The sequence below is a fragment of the Acipenser ruthenus genome, chromosome 54, assembly GCF_902713425.1.
Source record: "Acipenser ruthenus chromosome 54, fAciRut3.2 maternal haplotype, whole genome shotgun sequence".
NCBI classification, from domain to species: Eukaryota; Metazoa; Chordata; class Actinopteri; order Acipenseriformes; family Acipenseridae; genus Acipenser; species Acipenser ruthenus.
The window spans coordinates 1,740,498-1,756,204 of NC_081242.1; the positions used below are offsets into that span (position 1 = coordinate 1,740,498).

The 15,707-nt window shown below is 44.4% G+C and overlaps 1 protein-coding gene across 1 annotated transcript in view; it reads right to left on the reverse strand.

Annotated features, from left to right (window-relative positions):
* Positions 1-1,281: 1,281 nt before the first annotated feature.
* The window catches only part of LOC117398046 (tenascin-X-like), a 29,615-nt gene continuing 15,189 nt past the window's right edge, over positions 1,282-15,707 (reverse strand). The window contains exons 12-21 of the mRNA XM_059016870.1: positions 15,381-15,656; positions 15,021-15,293; positions 14,044-14,316; positions 13,224-13,499; positions 12,864-13,136; positions 11,895-12,167; positions 8,488-8,751; positions 8,128-8,400; positions 7,178-7,450; positions 1,282-6,519 (exon numbers count right to left, since the gene is read on the reverse strand). Coding sequence (XP_058872853.1) covers positions 1,811-6,519; positions 7,178-7,450; positions 8,128-8,400; positions 8,488-8,751; positions 11,895-12,167; positions 12,864-13,136; positions 13,224-13,499; positions 14,044-14,316; positions 15,021-15,293; positions 15,381-15,656 — 7,163 coding nt within the window. The 3' untranslated portion in view covers positions 1,282-1,810. The remainder of the gene's footprint in view (positions 6,520-7,177; positions 7,451-8,127; positions 8,401-8,487; positions 8,752-11,894; positions 12,168-12,863; positions 13,137-13,223; positions 13,500-14,043; positions 14,317-15,020; positions 15,294-15,380; positions 15,657-15,707) is intronic.

Below are 15,707 nucleotides of genomic sequence, written 5' to 3' on the forward strand. Positions count from 1 at the left end.
CTTTAAGAAATGGCTGTCTGGTTGAAAACCACATTCCCCAGAAGCCCTGGGGGTTAATGAATTGGGAGGAGTCTGCTGACATATAAGGAAGCCAGCAGATCACTTGAGGGGCTGTGGGGTATACACTGACGGAGTTCTACAGGATTCTAGTTGTTGGAAGGTACTATTTTTGTGTGTGGAAGTTTTTCTTGCAAAGTCGTTTGGATTACAAAGTAGGTTGGCTGGTATTAGAAACCAGTTTACTTTATTGCTGTTTTGGTGCCCAGCTGTATTATTGTTTAACTTTGGGACTTTTGGGTTAGAAGTAGCAGAGCAGAGAGTATAACCTCTGCACGTTAAAAGTGCACAGAGCTCGTCTCGGCTCCGGGCGGGGCCAGTGCCGGTGACATAGTTTAGAGACGGGACCATTTTTTATTTTCTTTAATAGAATAATAAAAATAAAAAAAATAAAATGTACTGTTTGGAGTTTAGCAAATTATACTCTCTGCAAAGTGAACAGAGATCATAACATTTAATTGGGATTGGGTACTGTGTGATTCTGGACAAAATAAAACACAGACATCGAGACAAAGTGTTCTGGACATTTGGTTTTATTATTTAATAACACTTCAGTGTATCCGCTGTTCCAGGATAGACAGAGCTTTCGTTCTGTTTCAATGCGTTGCAGTGTGTTTCCTGGAAAATACAGTTCACCACGATAGCAGGAGCTGTCGTTCTGTTTCAACGCGTTGCAGTGTGTTTCCTGGAGGTACTGTTCACCAAGATAGCAGGGGCTATCATATGGTTTCTACGCACTCCAGTTCACTACTTGGATTACAGTTTTCCACAATAGCAGGAACTGTCGTATTGTTCAACGTGCTCCAGCAGAGAGAGCCAGTTCTGGTCTACTTAACCGTGTGGTCAACGTGCTCCAGCAGGGATAGCCAGTTCCAGCTCACCGTGCTACAGCAGAGGGAGCCATCACCGGAACACACCAACCTGTACTTGGCACTTCAGCCGGTTGTACACTGAAGAACTCAGGGTCTGCAGCCAAGAGACCTTATAGACTGTACCCACTTGAATAAGTGAACTCCTGGGGTAGGTTTAGATAGGGACTATAAGTGAGATAGTGAGTAGCCCGTACAGGGCATGATACTTTGGGTGGGGGTGATATACGTTTGCTTATGGTTTAAATTAAAGTAATTCACCTGTGTACACTATGAGTCTGTCCAGTTACTGAACGAAAAATTACGCCCGCGGCTGGGCTTTGTTACAATATATATATATAAATCCCAGGGAACATACAGGGTTGTTTTGAATTTTCAAACATTTTGAACAGTTGTATTCCTTTCACATCAATTTCAATCACTCAATTCAAAACAAGGTCCAGAGTCTAATCCTGGGGGGCAAACTCCAATTCACAAGGGCCACAGGGTCTTCTGGTTTTCGTTCCAATTTAATCTCTCAATTAACTTAATTGATCTATTCATTTGTAGAATTGGACAGGTTGCATATTTTTTCAAGGTCTTTTATAGTTAATGACTTAAGAAATGCGCTTGATTCAAAATTCATGGTACACGGCCTGTGAAACATTTGGAGGCCTGGAGAGAGAAGTGTTAAATGTGTCCAATGAATCAAATAATTAGATTGATTAAGTAATTGAGAGCTCGGGTGGAATGAAAGTCAGAAGACCCTGCGGCCCTCCAGGAGCTGAGTTTGACCCCCCTGCTCTAATCACTTGCTTCGTCAGTCCTGAAACTTGTTCTTTGATTCAGTTGCTGTTCCAGCATGACATTCGGGAGGATTTTGACACTTTTCTTTTAGCTTTTATTTACTTCATATTAAACAACTCATTTATACTCTTCAGTGCTTGTTCCTTTGTTATCTTTTTCCATTCTGCTGGGATGTCAGCAGGCTTTGCCTTGTACTCCTCTGCAAATTCTTCATTAAATGTAGTCAGCACGTACTTCCAGTAGTCAGAGGCTTCGATACTGGGATCTGGGGGAATGTTCCAGTCAGGGTAGAATCTCCGATAGTCTTTATAGGGATGAGGCTCCCACTCTGTGTCACTATTCTGAAATGTACATTCACTGTGCACATCAGTTGAGCATAAATCTACACATAGTTTTTCAGATACGAAATATGTCCATCTCCCCAGCCCTTGTGGTCGATGCACTGATGCGTGGTGTTCTTTGTGGTCCTTGCCTCCTGCCTCACAGGGGACCTTGCAGAACGGACACAGCTTTCCACAACCAAATACCCTCTTGAACAGCTCGTGCTGCGGCTTGAATGGCAGGTTGATAAGTTTCTTTTGGATATCACACCTTTGAGGAAATTCGGCACTTAGAGATGTCTTCATTTGTTTAAGGTAATATTGAAGATGCCCAATGAACTCCTTCACACTTGCTTTGTCTTGAATAAGTTTTAATCCAAGATCATCTGTGGAAATCACAATATCGCTGCTCAGAATACTGCAGACATTTTCAACAAACCCCGATATGGTTTTGATATTGCGTGTCGAGGTTCCCTCGTTTTCTGCCCTTTTCACTGCTGCTTGTATTTTCTCGGTTATGGCTTCGAGACGTTTCAATTCTAAACCTGAAAGGCCGTTGAATTTAAAAAACTCAAGAATACAATCAAATATCCACTTCTTGACAAAATTATTGTAGTTTCTAATGTATGACACATAGTTTTTGCATTTATTGTCTTTCAGTAACTGCTTCAGAATTGAATGCTGGAAATATGACCGGGTGCTGTATTTCACAGAGTCTGCACCAGTCAGCATTGCATCTACAATATCTATCCCAAGGGCTTTGTTGACATACTCCCTCACTGCAGGCTTGAGGCAGCGCTCAGTGAATTCTTCAGCCTTCTTTTGGCTCTGATGTTTCTCACGGTAAAGATCTATGAAGTCAGCACAGTACTGCGGCCTGGACTTTTCCAGATGTTTCGGGGGGCTGTTGAACTTAATAAAATCTTCGTGCATCTGTTGAAATTCCCTGGCCGCAAACCCACAGATGTGCAGCTTCAGATCAACTTCAAACTGTGCGTTCAGTTTCTTAATTTCCTTCAGCTTGCCGTCTATCATTTCCAACAACTCTCTGGTGTAGGTCTCGTGGTAGTCAGTTGTAGTGTGTTTTCTGTCTGACACAAACTGGCTGCTCTCTGTTATTACACATTGTGCTATATCAGTTGCTTCCTCCTTTTTGAACTTTTGCACAGTTATGCCAATAACATCAGTTATGTTTTTCTTGAACCAGCAACGTTCAAAGTATTTGTCGTTGACTGTAAACGAGGTCACTCCATATTTAGTCAAATCGCTGGCCTGATTTATCACCATCTTAACTCCACCTCCATGTCTATCTAATTGCTTTCTCAATTGATTAAAAACATCTAATACAATGTCTCGCTTCTCTAAACCTTTAAGGTCCAGCCTCCTCGCTGTCTCATCCCACATCTTTTCAAATTCCTTTTTCAGCTGCTCCTCGGATAAATCCTCATTTCTTTCCCTGCAGACTCCAAGCAGTTGCAACACTTTTTCTTCTAATATTGCTTTATGCTTTTCATTGACATCGTGTACCTTTTTCATTCCGTTTTGAAAATCAATAGCTGCTGTCAACTTGTTTGTCACAGAGTTTTTAATTTCAATCCTAAGAGTTTTGATGCTCATCTCAAAGGTTGCTCTGTAGCTTTCTACAAGGTTAACACGTCCATCCTTACTTTCATAGTATTTAGTCAATTTATCCAGAGTTATATTTTCTTGTGATTCCAGCTCATCTTGTAATCTGTTGAGAAACTCATCAAGGTTTGAGGACTGGCTTTTGGTATTTGAAATTTTTGTCTTAGCCGTCTCCAGCCAGTTGTACATGTGCTTTTGGAAGTCCCATTCCCATTTACCATATTCAACACACAGATTATTGTAAGCCTCAGCCACTAGACTATTTCTGAAGCTGAAGATGAAGTTCTCATATTTAACGGCTTTCCACAAACTCCCCACCCACTCCAGGAACTCTGTAACTGGTGCAGGAGGTTTTTGCTTGTTGGCATTTTTCAAATCTTCAATCAAGCTCTTCTTGAACTGATACACAGTCTCACTGTAGCCAGTGTTTACTGGTGCCATTGGAGGGTTACCATGCCACAGGCCTGGGATGTACCAGTTATTTTTCTCTGGATCATACTCCATTATATCAGTGAATTTTCTGTCAATATCCTGCTTCTCCATTCTAGAAGCTGCCTGTGTCATCTCATTCAGCTGTTCTAGAAGCATTTTCCTGTCCCGCATGTTTTTGTCATGAGCAGACACATCCCCCACATTCTGGTGCACAAAGTGACATTTTGGTTTCTTTCCCACTTTGTCCATTCTAAGAAAGGCATGCACCACGATCTGTAGGATATCCTTCATCTCTGTGGAGTTCTCCATTGCAATGTTTATTATGGTGATGTCACTCAATCCAACGACCAGTGTTGCAAGCTCATTGTCATGTTCGTAGCTGTCTTCCAGTTGTGCCAGCTCTGGAGATTTTAGACCTTCAGTGTCGATTACCAAGATAAAGTCACAGTTCAGCTCTTCTTTAAGATCCTCTTTGACTCTGATTAACAGCATGAAGGCTCCTCTTGTGCACCTGCCACTGCTAACTGCAAACTGAACCCCAAACATTGTGTTGAGGAGGGTAGACTTCCCAGTGCTTTGAACTCCCAACACTGTTACAACCAGTAGCCTGCTCTTGTGTTGGCTTTTCCTGTGGAGCTCTTTAAGAACATCAGACACCCACCTCAGAGGGATATTTGATGCATCTCCATCCACCAGCTCAAGGGGGAAGCCATCCAACAGCAGATCTGCTCCCAAACTTGGAAGATCTTGAAATTGCAGACGAAATGCATTATTTGGAGGAAGGGAGCACGCTGCTTCATAAAGCTGCCCCATCTCACGCATGAAATGTTCCATTCCTAAAGAGCTGTTTGATATTTGTCTATCCAGGGCTGCAATTATCTCTTTGTTCTCTGACAACTTGCAACACTTTTCTTTATATTCAACACGAAGACCGGAAAGTTTATTTCGTGCCGTAACATCCAAGTTTATCCTCATCCACTTTAGAAAATAGGATCGTTCTTCTTTGCTTTCAGTGGATATGGCAGCGATGAAACACTGCATTGCTTCAGACAAATCATAACTACTTTGTTGTTGTCTCAGTTTCTGTTTTTCACTTTGCAGACTGGCTTTATATTCTTCAATAGGCTGGTCTCCTGTCTTCTGTAGCCTGCACTCCTCCTTTTCTATTTTAGCCAGCTCCTTCCAAAGCTTCCCTTGCAATGGCAACTGATCCTCTTTATATCGCACCACATCGTTGATTCTAGATGTGATTTCTGCAGCACTTTTCTTAGCATTCTGACATTCAGTGCAGTCTTCATCTACACGAATTCCCAATTCATGTGCTACAGTAGACATGTCTTCAATGGTTGTTTTGTGTTGACAGTTTTCCATGATGTCATTCATAATTAAGCGCAGTTTTGTCATAAATTCTGCATCATTGGTCTGCTGTTTCTTAAATAGGAAATGACTTCCACTTAATTTTAATTTTGATGCCAAGCCTTTCAGAGAGTTTATGTTTTTCTCTGTCTTATTTGGAAAATTTGCAACCAAAAACAATTGGGCTTTAATATTTCCTGCAGAGGACAAGAGATTGCACTCGCTCTCCGCAATACTGTCAAAAAATATGAAGACTGCTGAGGATGTTTGACATAAAATGGAAAACTGTTTCTGAAAGGAAAGGACATCTCCACGAAGGTTGACAACAGCTACAGGTTCTGGAAAGATGTCCAAGTTGTTCTTTCCACAAGGAAGGTACCAACATATTTCCACTAGACCGTTTGCAATCCTCCGTGGAACATTTCCACTTTCCATATTACGATGGATGAAGACATCATGGTACTGCTGGGGGTTGCTGAGAACCTGATTCAGAATCTGAGACTTTGATAAACTGCAGTCACCCATCCTGACAAAAGAGATCATTGGCATGGCAGTGCTGACAATACTGTCTTCTACAAACCCTTTTGAGTCGGCTAATGAACTGGGTCTAAACTTCTTCACAATGTCTCGCATGGCCCACAGCATTAATGTACACTGATTGGTGCTGCAGTCAGGGAGCAAGAGAGGTACAGCAAACTGGCACATCGACATTTTTGACATCATTTCCTGCTGCAGGAAGCTATTTGAGCACAGAAAGAGTGCTGCTAAGAGATCAAGTGGATTGATTATATTTGTGTCTTGACCATCATTACTACCAATAAGTTCAAGAACACTATCAAGGTCTTGCAAAGCTGTGTCTGTATCTGCCTCAGCAGCACTGCACTTGGTACTCCGAGCTGTCACATTTACCATCATGAGTCTTTTCAGAAAGCACCAGGGAAGTTTGTTTAGTGACTGAATCGGTTCATCTGTAATACTCTCTCTACCGATCTCAAGGACAGTACTCAATGTAATCTTGCCTGGGAAGTAGTTCTTCAGTCCCAGCCTGCACAGCAAATCTTCTATATGTGTTTCTGAAATAGAAGCAGTAACAGGTATGCATTTAGCTTAAGTACTTCCCAAGTTCCCATATACCTGCATGGACCTCTCAGAACTACATTTCCCATCATCCTCCTGCTCACATATGTAACTGAAATGGATTTACCAGTGAGCAGGAGGATGATTGGAAATGTTGGTCCATGCCAAGTTTACAATAGTGGTCAAAATATACAAAAAAAATGAAAATACACACACCTTACGTAAACATTTGGAGCAACACATGAGAACATGTAACACAATAAAATAAAAAGGTCCTCATGAACCCTTTAAATTCAAATACAAAACAATAACCCCTCTAGCACTACTGTATGAGAGTTTATGTCTGTCCTTGAGAATCACAATCTTTAAAAAGAGATCAAAACAAACCTAGGTGTAATTGTCTCTGTTTCTGTTTATTAAATAGAGCCCACTGGGTTTACTACAGCATGTAACCACTCTATACTGAGTCGGTATGTTGTAGGATATACTGATTTACAATCCCTGTTGAAGTCAGTAAGTTCCACTGTTATATAATAGTGTTCAACTGTTGTATGAAATACAATACATTGGTCTACTTGAGCTGGAATGAGACAAGAAGGAAATAGAGATAATCTATGAGGCTAATACCCTGAGTTGCAGAGAACTGATCCTTACTTGTGCAGAGAGATGTTGAAACAGACATGCTCTGGATCCCATTCACCAGCTCTGTGGTGACTGTGAAGCTGTACTCTCTCCCAGGTCTCAGATCAGAGACGACTGTGGAATTGGAGGGTGCTGTGATGGAAAGAGGGTTGTCCTCGACAGAGCTTAAATAGCTAACTTTAAAACTGTGAGGGATCTCGTCCAGACCAGGAGGACTGCGCCAGCTCAGAGAGACAGAGTCGCTTCCCACTGAGTCTATCTTTATCTTTCCAGGAGGGGTTGGTTCTGGAAGAGAAAAGAGAATTGATGTAACGACAAAGTACAGTAGAACCCTAGAGTTACAATCACCAAACCTCCAAGCTGACTGCTCTAGCGAACACCCCACTTTCAACCGGAAGAATGCAGTCACTCAGCCATGCGTGCAATGCAACCAGATAGGCGCTCCTATAAGCAGTGTGCTGGTCATGGAGAAGGCAAAATTACTGAACCAATAAATGCATCCGGACAAAGGTGAGGCAGATCTCAAAGCAAGCACAGGCAATTTTACAAGGAATGTTTTTGTTTTAAACAAAGTACAGGTTTATGTTTTCAAAGCCAAATTTGGCTGAATGACTGAACAAGCTGCATGAGTACATTTAAAAAATAAAGTTCTCCTGGATGTTTAAATGTGTGTTTTTGCTACAGTTACAATTTCAATGGTTGCTTAAATTTAGCCTTTTCCCATTTATAGTATCATTTGAAAGACTAGAACCAACCATAACAATATGAGTATTGCATTACTGTGCTGTATCCTTGTATTTTTTGCAAGATGAGGGTGTAGATCGCAGGTGTGCACGTTTATTAAAACCACTGAATACTCACATTCACAGTTACAGACATTTCAGACTTACGACAACATCCATTCCTACTGTAGACTGAGGGACTAATATTCAAAAGAAGAGTTGTAAATAAATAATTCTTACTGGTGCAGACAGCTGCTGAAACAGGCATGCTCTGTGTCCCATTCTCCAGCAATGTGGTGACTGTGAAGCTGTACTCTCTCCCAGGTCTCAGCTTAGAGATGAGAGTGGAATTGGTGCGTGCAGTGATGGAAAGAGTGTTGTCCTTGACAGAGCTTGAATAGGTGATTATAAAACTGTGAGGGATCTTGTCCATACCAGCAGGACTGCCCCAGCTCAGAGAGACAGAGTTGCTTCCCACTGAGTCTATCTTTATCTCTCCAGGAGGAGATGGTTCTGTAGGAGAAAAGAGAACTGATGTAACGTCAAAGTAGATTGAGAGACTAATATTCAAAAGAACAGTTGTAGATAAATAATTCTTACTTGTACAGGGAAATCTTGAAGCAGGCATGCTCTGGATCCCTTGATCAGTAGAGGTGACAGGTGATGTGTCTGCTGGACCCTGAGGTTTGTCCTGGTCTTCAGGATTTGGGGTGATTGGTGTAGCGTCCAGAGTTCTCTCTGAGCTGGGCACTTCTCTGGTGTCCTCAGCAAAGTGAGTGATTTGGCTGATCTGCGTTTTCTTCATTTCTACCTGGAGTTCAGCCTCTTGAGCCTTCTCACCTGGCACGCTCTTCTCTGAGGTTCCTGCAGAGGGATATTTCACAGTGACTGAATTACAGGCAAGTTTTGCATCTGAAGCAAGTGCAAAATCTAGTGCATTACTTGCAGTAACAACCTAGGGCATGGTTTTTGAGTGAGGGCAGTTAAGAAATCAGAGGACTAAATGCAGTTGACTATTCAGACACGGGAGTTTGTCTTCAGTGGTCATACTATACAGTAATAGCTAACAGAAACAGGTTCATGCAAAACCGCATTTAAAGTCTTTATGGAGAGGGTCCATTATTTATTAACACACCTCAATATTGGAAATAAACAAGTGATCACCCTCATATATGGACCTTCGAATTGTTCATTTCAACATTTTGTTACAATAACTGATACAGACGTAGACAGCGAATTACGAACTGTCTTTGTGGGCGCGAACATTCTACAGCCCTGTGGCGGAGTGTCCCGTCCCTATTTATTATTATTTGTATTATTGTTTGCGGCGCGGATAACAGTGCCGCATATTTCTTATTATTTATAATTTAAAACCCGTGAGGATGCGTGACTGATCAGCTACTGATTATTTAACTAGCTTACAATCACGCATCCTTACCAAACGCGTGCAGACTGTGGCCGAGGGGTAATAAGATAATTAACAGCTAGTTAACCCCTCGGCCAGAGTATAAGAACCTGCAGCTGTCCGTGCTGCAGGGTTGGGTGTACAGAGAGGAGGTACGGGGAGATAGAGAGGAGACAGAATTTAACAATTGCTAAAACGTGCTGGATTAGCCAGCACGACACTTACTTGTTTGTCTGTCTGATTCGTTTGGCCCTCGTGCCCTTTGTTTTGTTGTTTGGTTCAAATCATTAGTTTTGTTTGTTAATAAATACAGCTGAACGCCGTTGCGTTCAGTTTCACCCGCCCATCCATTGTTGTGGTTCTGTTACTTCCTGGTCCGTGACGTCACCACACCTCACCACTGCGAGCCATCCTGCCACATATGGTGTCCTGCGTGGGACAAACAACGCCTCCAGGAGCCAGACCAGGAAAGGAAAGGACGTTTTTTATTTTTTCTCAAATAGTGGTTTTTGTGTTTTGAAAAAAAAAATGGGATGGAAGGAAGACCGAGAGGTGAAGGACAGGGAGGAGGAGTGTCGCCTAATGGCCAGACACCCAGGGAGATATAGCCAGCCATCGGAGGTGTGCCCCCTCTGCGACCAGAAGCATCGATTTGCCAACTGTCCCTTCCGCTATTATGAAGAGGAGGAACTAGAGCTCAGAGGGGGGGAGCCCGAGCACCCAGCGCCCAGAAGGGGGGAGCGCGAGCATCCAGCGCCCAGAAGGGGGGAGCGCGAGCATCCAGCGCCCAGGCCTCCAGCAGCAGAGGAAGAATACCTGCTGCCTCTGCCTCCACCACCAGGAGCAGAGCAGCAAGAGCTGTCTCTGCCTCCGCCACCTCCACCAGCAGAGGGTGAATGCCTGCTGGTTCCTTCTCAAGTGCCGTGGGAGGACTGCTTCCCGCTCCCAGCTCCACCAGCAGAGGGTGAATTCCTGCTGGTTCCGCCTCAACCGCTGTGGGATGACAGCTTGCCGCTCCCAGCTCCACCAGCAGAGGGTGAATTCCTGCTGGTTACACCTCAAGCGCTGTGGGAGGACAGCTTACCGCTCCCAGCTCCACCAGCAGAGGGTGAATGCCTGCTGGTTCTGCCTCAACCGCCGTGGGAGGACTGCTTGCCCCTCCCAGCTCCACCAGCAGAGGGTGAATGCCTGCTGGTTCCACATCCACCGTCATGGGAAGGACTGCTCCTGCCCTGCCTCCCACCGCCCAAGGATGCCTGCTTCGCACCGCCCAAGGATGCTTGCTTCGCACCGCCCAAAGATTCCTGCCTCGCTTCGCCTGGGGCTGCCTGTTGCTCCGCATTGCCTGGGGCTGCCTGTTGCTCCGCATCGCCTGGAGAGCCACCAGTTACAGGGTACGAGGGAGAAGTGGAGCTCCCGCTGCCGCCTCCATGGCCAGGGGCTCCCCTCCCGAGTTCGCCTCCCGAGGGTCTGCTGCTGCTGTCGCCTCCTGAGGGTCCTGGTTTGCCTGGGGTCGCTACCAGTCCTGCCATGCGGCAGGAAATACTATGGCTGGAGCTCCATGAAGGGGAGCTGCCGGCCACGAAGAAGGGGGGGGAGGTCAGAAGACCAGCTCCCCCAGCCGCACTTTCACGGCAGGAAATACTGTGGCTGGAGCCCCATGAAGGGCAGCTGCCAGCCATGAAGAAGGGTGGGGAGGTCAGGAGACCACCCCCAAAATTTTTCTGGCCAAAGGAGCCGGCCTGTGCGTGGTCCACTGGGACGCTACAGTTGTTGGGGTGGGAGTAGGACATCCCGCCGTGCCCGCCCCCGGAGACACCTTGCTTCCCCTGTTCCTGGGCCGGGATTGCTAGCCGGGACTTTAGGGAATAAGGGGGGGAGGTGGCTGAAAAGGCCATGTGTGCTGCGCACAAGGGGGGGCATGTGTGGCGGAGTGTCCCGTCCCTATTTATTATTATTTGTATTATTGTTTGCGGCGCGGATAACAGCGCCGCGTATTTCTTATTATTTATAATTTAAAACCCGTGAGGATGCGTGACTGATCAGCTACTTTAACTAGCTGACAGTCCGCATCCTTACCAAACGCGTGCAGACTGTGGCCGAGGGGTAATAAGATAATTAACAGCTAGTTAACCCCTCGGCCAGAGTATAAGAACCTGCAGCTGTCTGTGCTGCAGGGTTGGGTGTACAGAGAGGAGGTACGGGGAGATAGAGAGGAGACAGAATTTAACAATTGCTAAAACGTGCTGGATTAGCCAGCACGACACTTACTTGTTTGTCTGTCTGATTCGTTTGGCCCTCGTGCCCTTTGTTTTGTTGTTTGGTTCAAATCATTAGTTTTGTTTGTTAATAAATACAGCTGAACGCCGTTGCGTTCAGTTTCACCCGCCCATCCATTGTTGTGGTTCTGTTACTTCCTGGTCCGTGACGTCACCACACCTCACCACTGTGAGCCATCCTGCCACAAGCCCTCATTCAGTGTTACAGACATTTCAGACTTACAAACAACCTCCATTCCCAAGGGATTCGTAATTCTGTGAGGTTCCACTGGAGATTGAGAGACTAATATTCAGAACTAGAGTTGTAATTAAATAATTCTTACTGGTGCAGGCAGATGTTGAAACAGGCGTGCTCTGGATCCCATTCACCAGCTCTGTGGTGACTGTGAAGGTGTACTCTCTCCCAGATATCAGATCAGAAAGGACTGTGGAATTGGAGGGTGCTGTGATGGAAAGAGGGTTGTCCTCGACAGAGCTTAAATAGGTCACTTTAAAACTGTGAGGGATCTCATCCAGACCAGGAGGACTGCGCCAGCTCAGAGAGACAGAGTCGCTTCCCACTGAGTCTATCTTTATCTTTCCAGGAGGGGACGGTTCTGGAAGAGAAAAGAGAATTGATGTAATGACAAAGTACAGTAGAACCCCCGAGTAACAATCACCAAACCTCCGAACTGACCGCTCTAGCGAACACCCCACTTTCAACCGGAAGAATGCAATCACTCAGCCATGAATGCAATGCAACCAGATAGGCGCTCCTATAAGCAGTGTGCTGGTCATGGAGAGTGCAAAATTACTGAACCAACAAATGTACAAAGGTGAGGCAGATTTCAAAGCAAGCACAGGCAATTTTACAAGGAACATTTTTGTTTTAACAATGCACAGGTTTTTGTTTTCAAAGCCAAATTAGGCTGAATGACTGAGCAAGCTGCATGAGTACATTTAAAATAAAAAGTTCTCCTGGACGTTTAATTCTGTGTTCTTGCTACAGTTACGATTTCAATGGTAGCTTAAATTTAGCCTTATTCCATTTACAGTATCATTTGAAAGACTAGAACCAACCATAACAATATGAGTATTGCATTACTGTGCGGCATCCTTGTATGATACTCCAGATTGAGGGTGTCGATAGCAGGTGTGCATGTTTATTAAAACCATTGAAAACTCACATTCACAGTTACAGACATTTCAGACTTACGACAACATCCATTCCCAGGGGGTTTGTAACTCTGAGGTTCTACTGTAGATTGAGAGACTAATATTCAGAAGAAGAGTTGTAAATAAATCATTCTTACTGGTGAAGACAGCTGCTGAAACAGGCGTGCCCTGGGTCCCGTTCTCCAGCACTGTGGTGACTGTGAAGCTATAATGTATCCCGGGCCTCAGCTTAGAGATTAGAGTGGAATTGGAAGGTGCAGTGATGGAAAGAGTGTTGTCCTTGACAGAGTTTGAATAGGTAACTTTAAAACTGTGAGGGATCTCCTCCATACCAGCAGGACTGCCCCAGCTCAGAGAGACAGAGTTGCTTCCCACTGAGTCTATCTTTATCTCTCCAGGAGGAGACGGTTCTGGAAGAGAAAAGAGAACTGATGTAACGTCAAAGTAGATTGAGAGACTAATATTCAGAAGAAGAGTTGTAAATAAATAATTCTTACCTGTACAGAGAAATCTTGAAGCAGGCATGCTCTGGATCCTTTGACCAGTGGAGGTGACAGGCGATGTGTCTGCTGGACCTTCAGGTTTGTCCTGGTCTTGAGGATTTGGGATGATGGGTGTAGTGTCCAGAGTTCTCTCTGAGCTGGGCACTTCTCTGGTGTCCTCAGAAAAGTGAGTGATTTGGCTGACCTGCGTTTTCTTCATTTCTACCTGGAGTTCAGTCTCTCGAGCCCCCTCACCTGGCACGCCCTTCTCTGGTGACATCTCCGAGGTTCCTGCAGAGGGATATTTCACAGTGACTGAATTACAGGCAAGTCTTACATCTGAAGCAAGAGCAAAAACTAGTGCATTGCTTGCAGTAACAACCTAGGGCATGGTTTTTGAGTGAGGGCAGTTAAGAAATCAGAGGACTAAATGCAGTTGACTGTTCAGACACAGGAGTTTGTCTTCAGTGGTCATACTATACAGTAATAGCTAACAGAAACAGGTTCATGCAAAACCGCATTTAAAGTCTTTATGGATAGGGTCCATTATTTATTAACACACCTCAATATTGGAAAAAAAACAAGTGATCACTCTCATATATGGACCTTCGTATTTTTCATTTCAACATTTTGTTACAATAACTAAAACAGACGTAGACAGAGAGTTTCGGACTGTCTTCGTGGGAGCGAACATTCTACAGCCCTCATTCAGCGTTACAGACATTTCAGACTTACAAACAACCTCCATTCCCAAGGGATTCATAACTCTGTGAGGTTCCACTGGAGATTGAGAGACTTATATTCAGAACTAGAGTTGTAATTAAATAATTCTTACTGGTGCAGGCAGATGTTGAAACAGGTGTGCTCTGGATCCCATTCACCAGCTCTGTGGTGACTGTGAAGGTGTACTCTCTCCCAGGTATCAGATTAGAGAGGACTGTGGAATTGGAGGGTGCTGTGATGGAAAGAGGGTTGTCCTCGACAGAGCTTAAATAGGTCACTTTAAAACTGTGAGGGATCTCGTCCATACCAGCAGGACTGCGCCAGCTCAGAGAGACAGAGTCGCTTCCCACTGAGTCTATCTTTATCTCTCCAGGAGGGGTTGGTTCTGGAAGAGAAAAGAGAATTGATGTAACGACAAAGTACAGTAGAACCCCAGAGTAACAATCACCAAACCTCCGAACTGACCGCTCTAGCGAACACCCCACTTTCAACCAGAAGAATGCAATCACTCAGCCTTGCGTGCAATGCAACCAGATAGGCACTCCTATAAGGAGTGTGCTGGTCATGAAGAGGGCAAAATTACTGAACCAATAAATGCATCCGGACAAAGGTGAGGCAGATCTCACAGCTAGTATGAGAAATTTTACAAGGAACATTTTTGTTTTAAAAAAGCACAGGTTTTTGTTTTCAAAGCCAAATTAGGCTGAATGACTGAACAAGCTGCATGAGTACATTTAAAAAATAAAGTTCTCCTGGACGTTTAAATGTGTGTTTTTGCTACAGTTACAATTTCAATGGTAGCTTAAATTTAGCCTTTTCCCATTTATAGTATCATTTGAAAGACTAGAACCAACCATAACAATATGAGTATTGCATTACTGTGCTGCATCCTTGTATTTTTTGCCAGATGAGGGTGTAGATCGCAGGTGTGCACGTTTATTAAAACAACTGAAAACTCATATTCACAGTTACAGACATTTCAGACTTACGAACAACATCCATTCCCAAGGGGTTCATAACTCTGAGGTTCTACTGTAGACTGAGAGACTAATATTCAAAAGAATAGTTAAATAAATAAATAATTCTTACTGGTGCAGACAGCTGCTGAAACAGGCGTGCTCTGTGTCTCATTCTCCAGCAATGTGGTGACTGTGAAGCTGTACTCTCTTCCAGGTCTCAGCTTAGAGATGAGAGTGGAATTGGAGGGTGCAGTGATGGAAAGACTTTTGTCATCGACAGAGCTTGAATAGGTGATTTTAAAACTGTGAGGGATCTTGTCCATACCAGCAGGACTGCCCCAGCTCAGAGAGACAGAGTTGCTTCCCACTGAGTCTATCTTTATCTCTCCAGGAGGAGACGGTTCTGGAAGAGAAAAGAGAACTGATGTAACGTCAAAGTAGATTGAGAAACTAATATTCAGAAGAAGAGCTGTAAATAAATAATTCTTACTTGTACAGAGAAATCTTGAAGCAGGCATGCTCTGGATCCCTTGACCAGTAGAGGTGGCAGGCGAGGTGTCTGCTGGACCCTGAGGTTTGTCCTGGTCTTGAGGATTTGGGATGATGGGTGTAGCGTCCAGAGTTCTCTCTGAGCTGGGCACTTCTCTGGTGTCCTCAGCAAAGTGAGTGATTTGGCTGACCTGCGTTTTCTTCATTTCTACCTGGAGTTTAGCCTCTTGAGCCCTCTCACCTGGCACGCTCTTCTCTGAAGGCATCTCTGAGGTTCCTGCAGAGGGATATTTCACAGTGACTGAATTACAGGCAAGTCTTACATCTG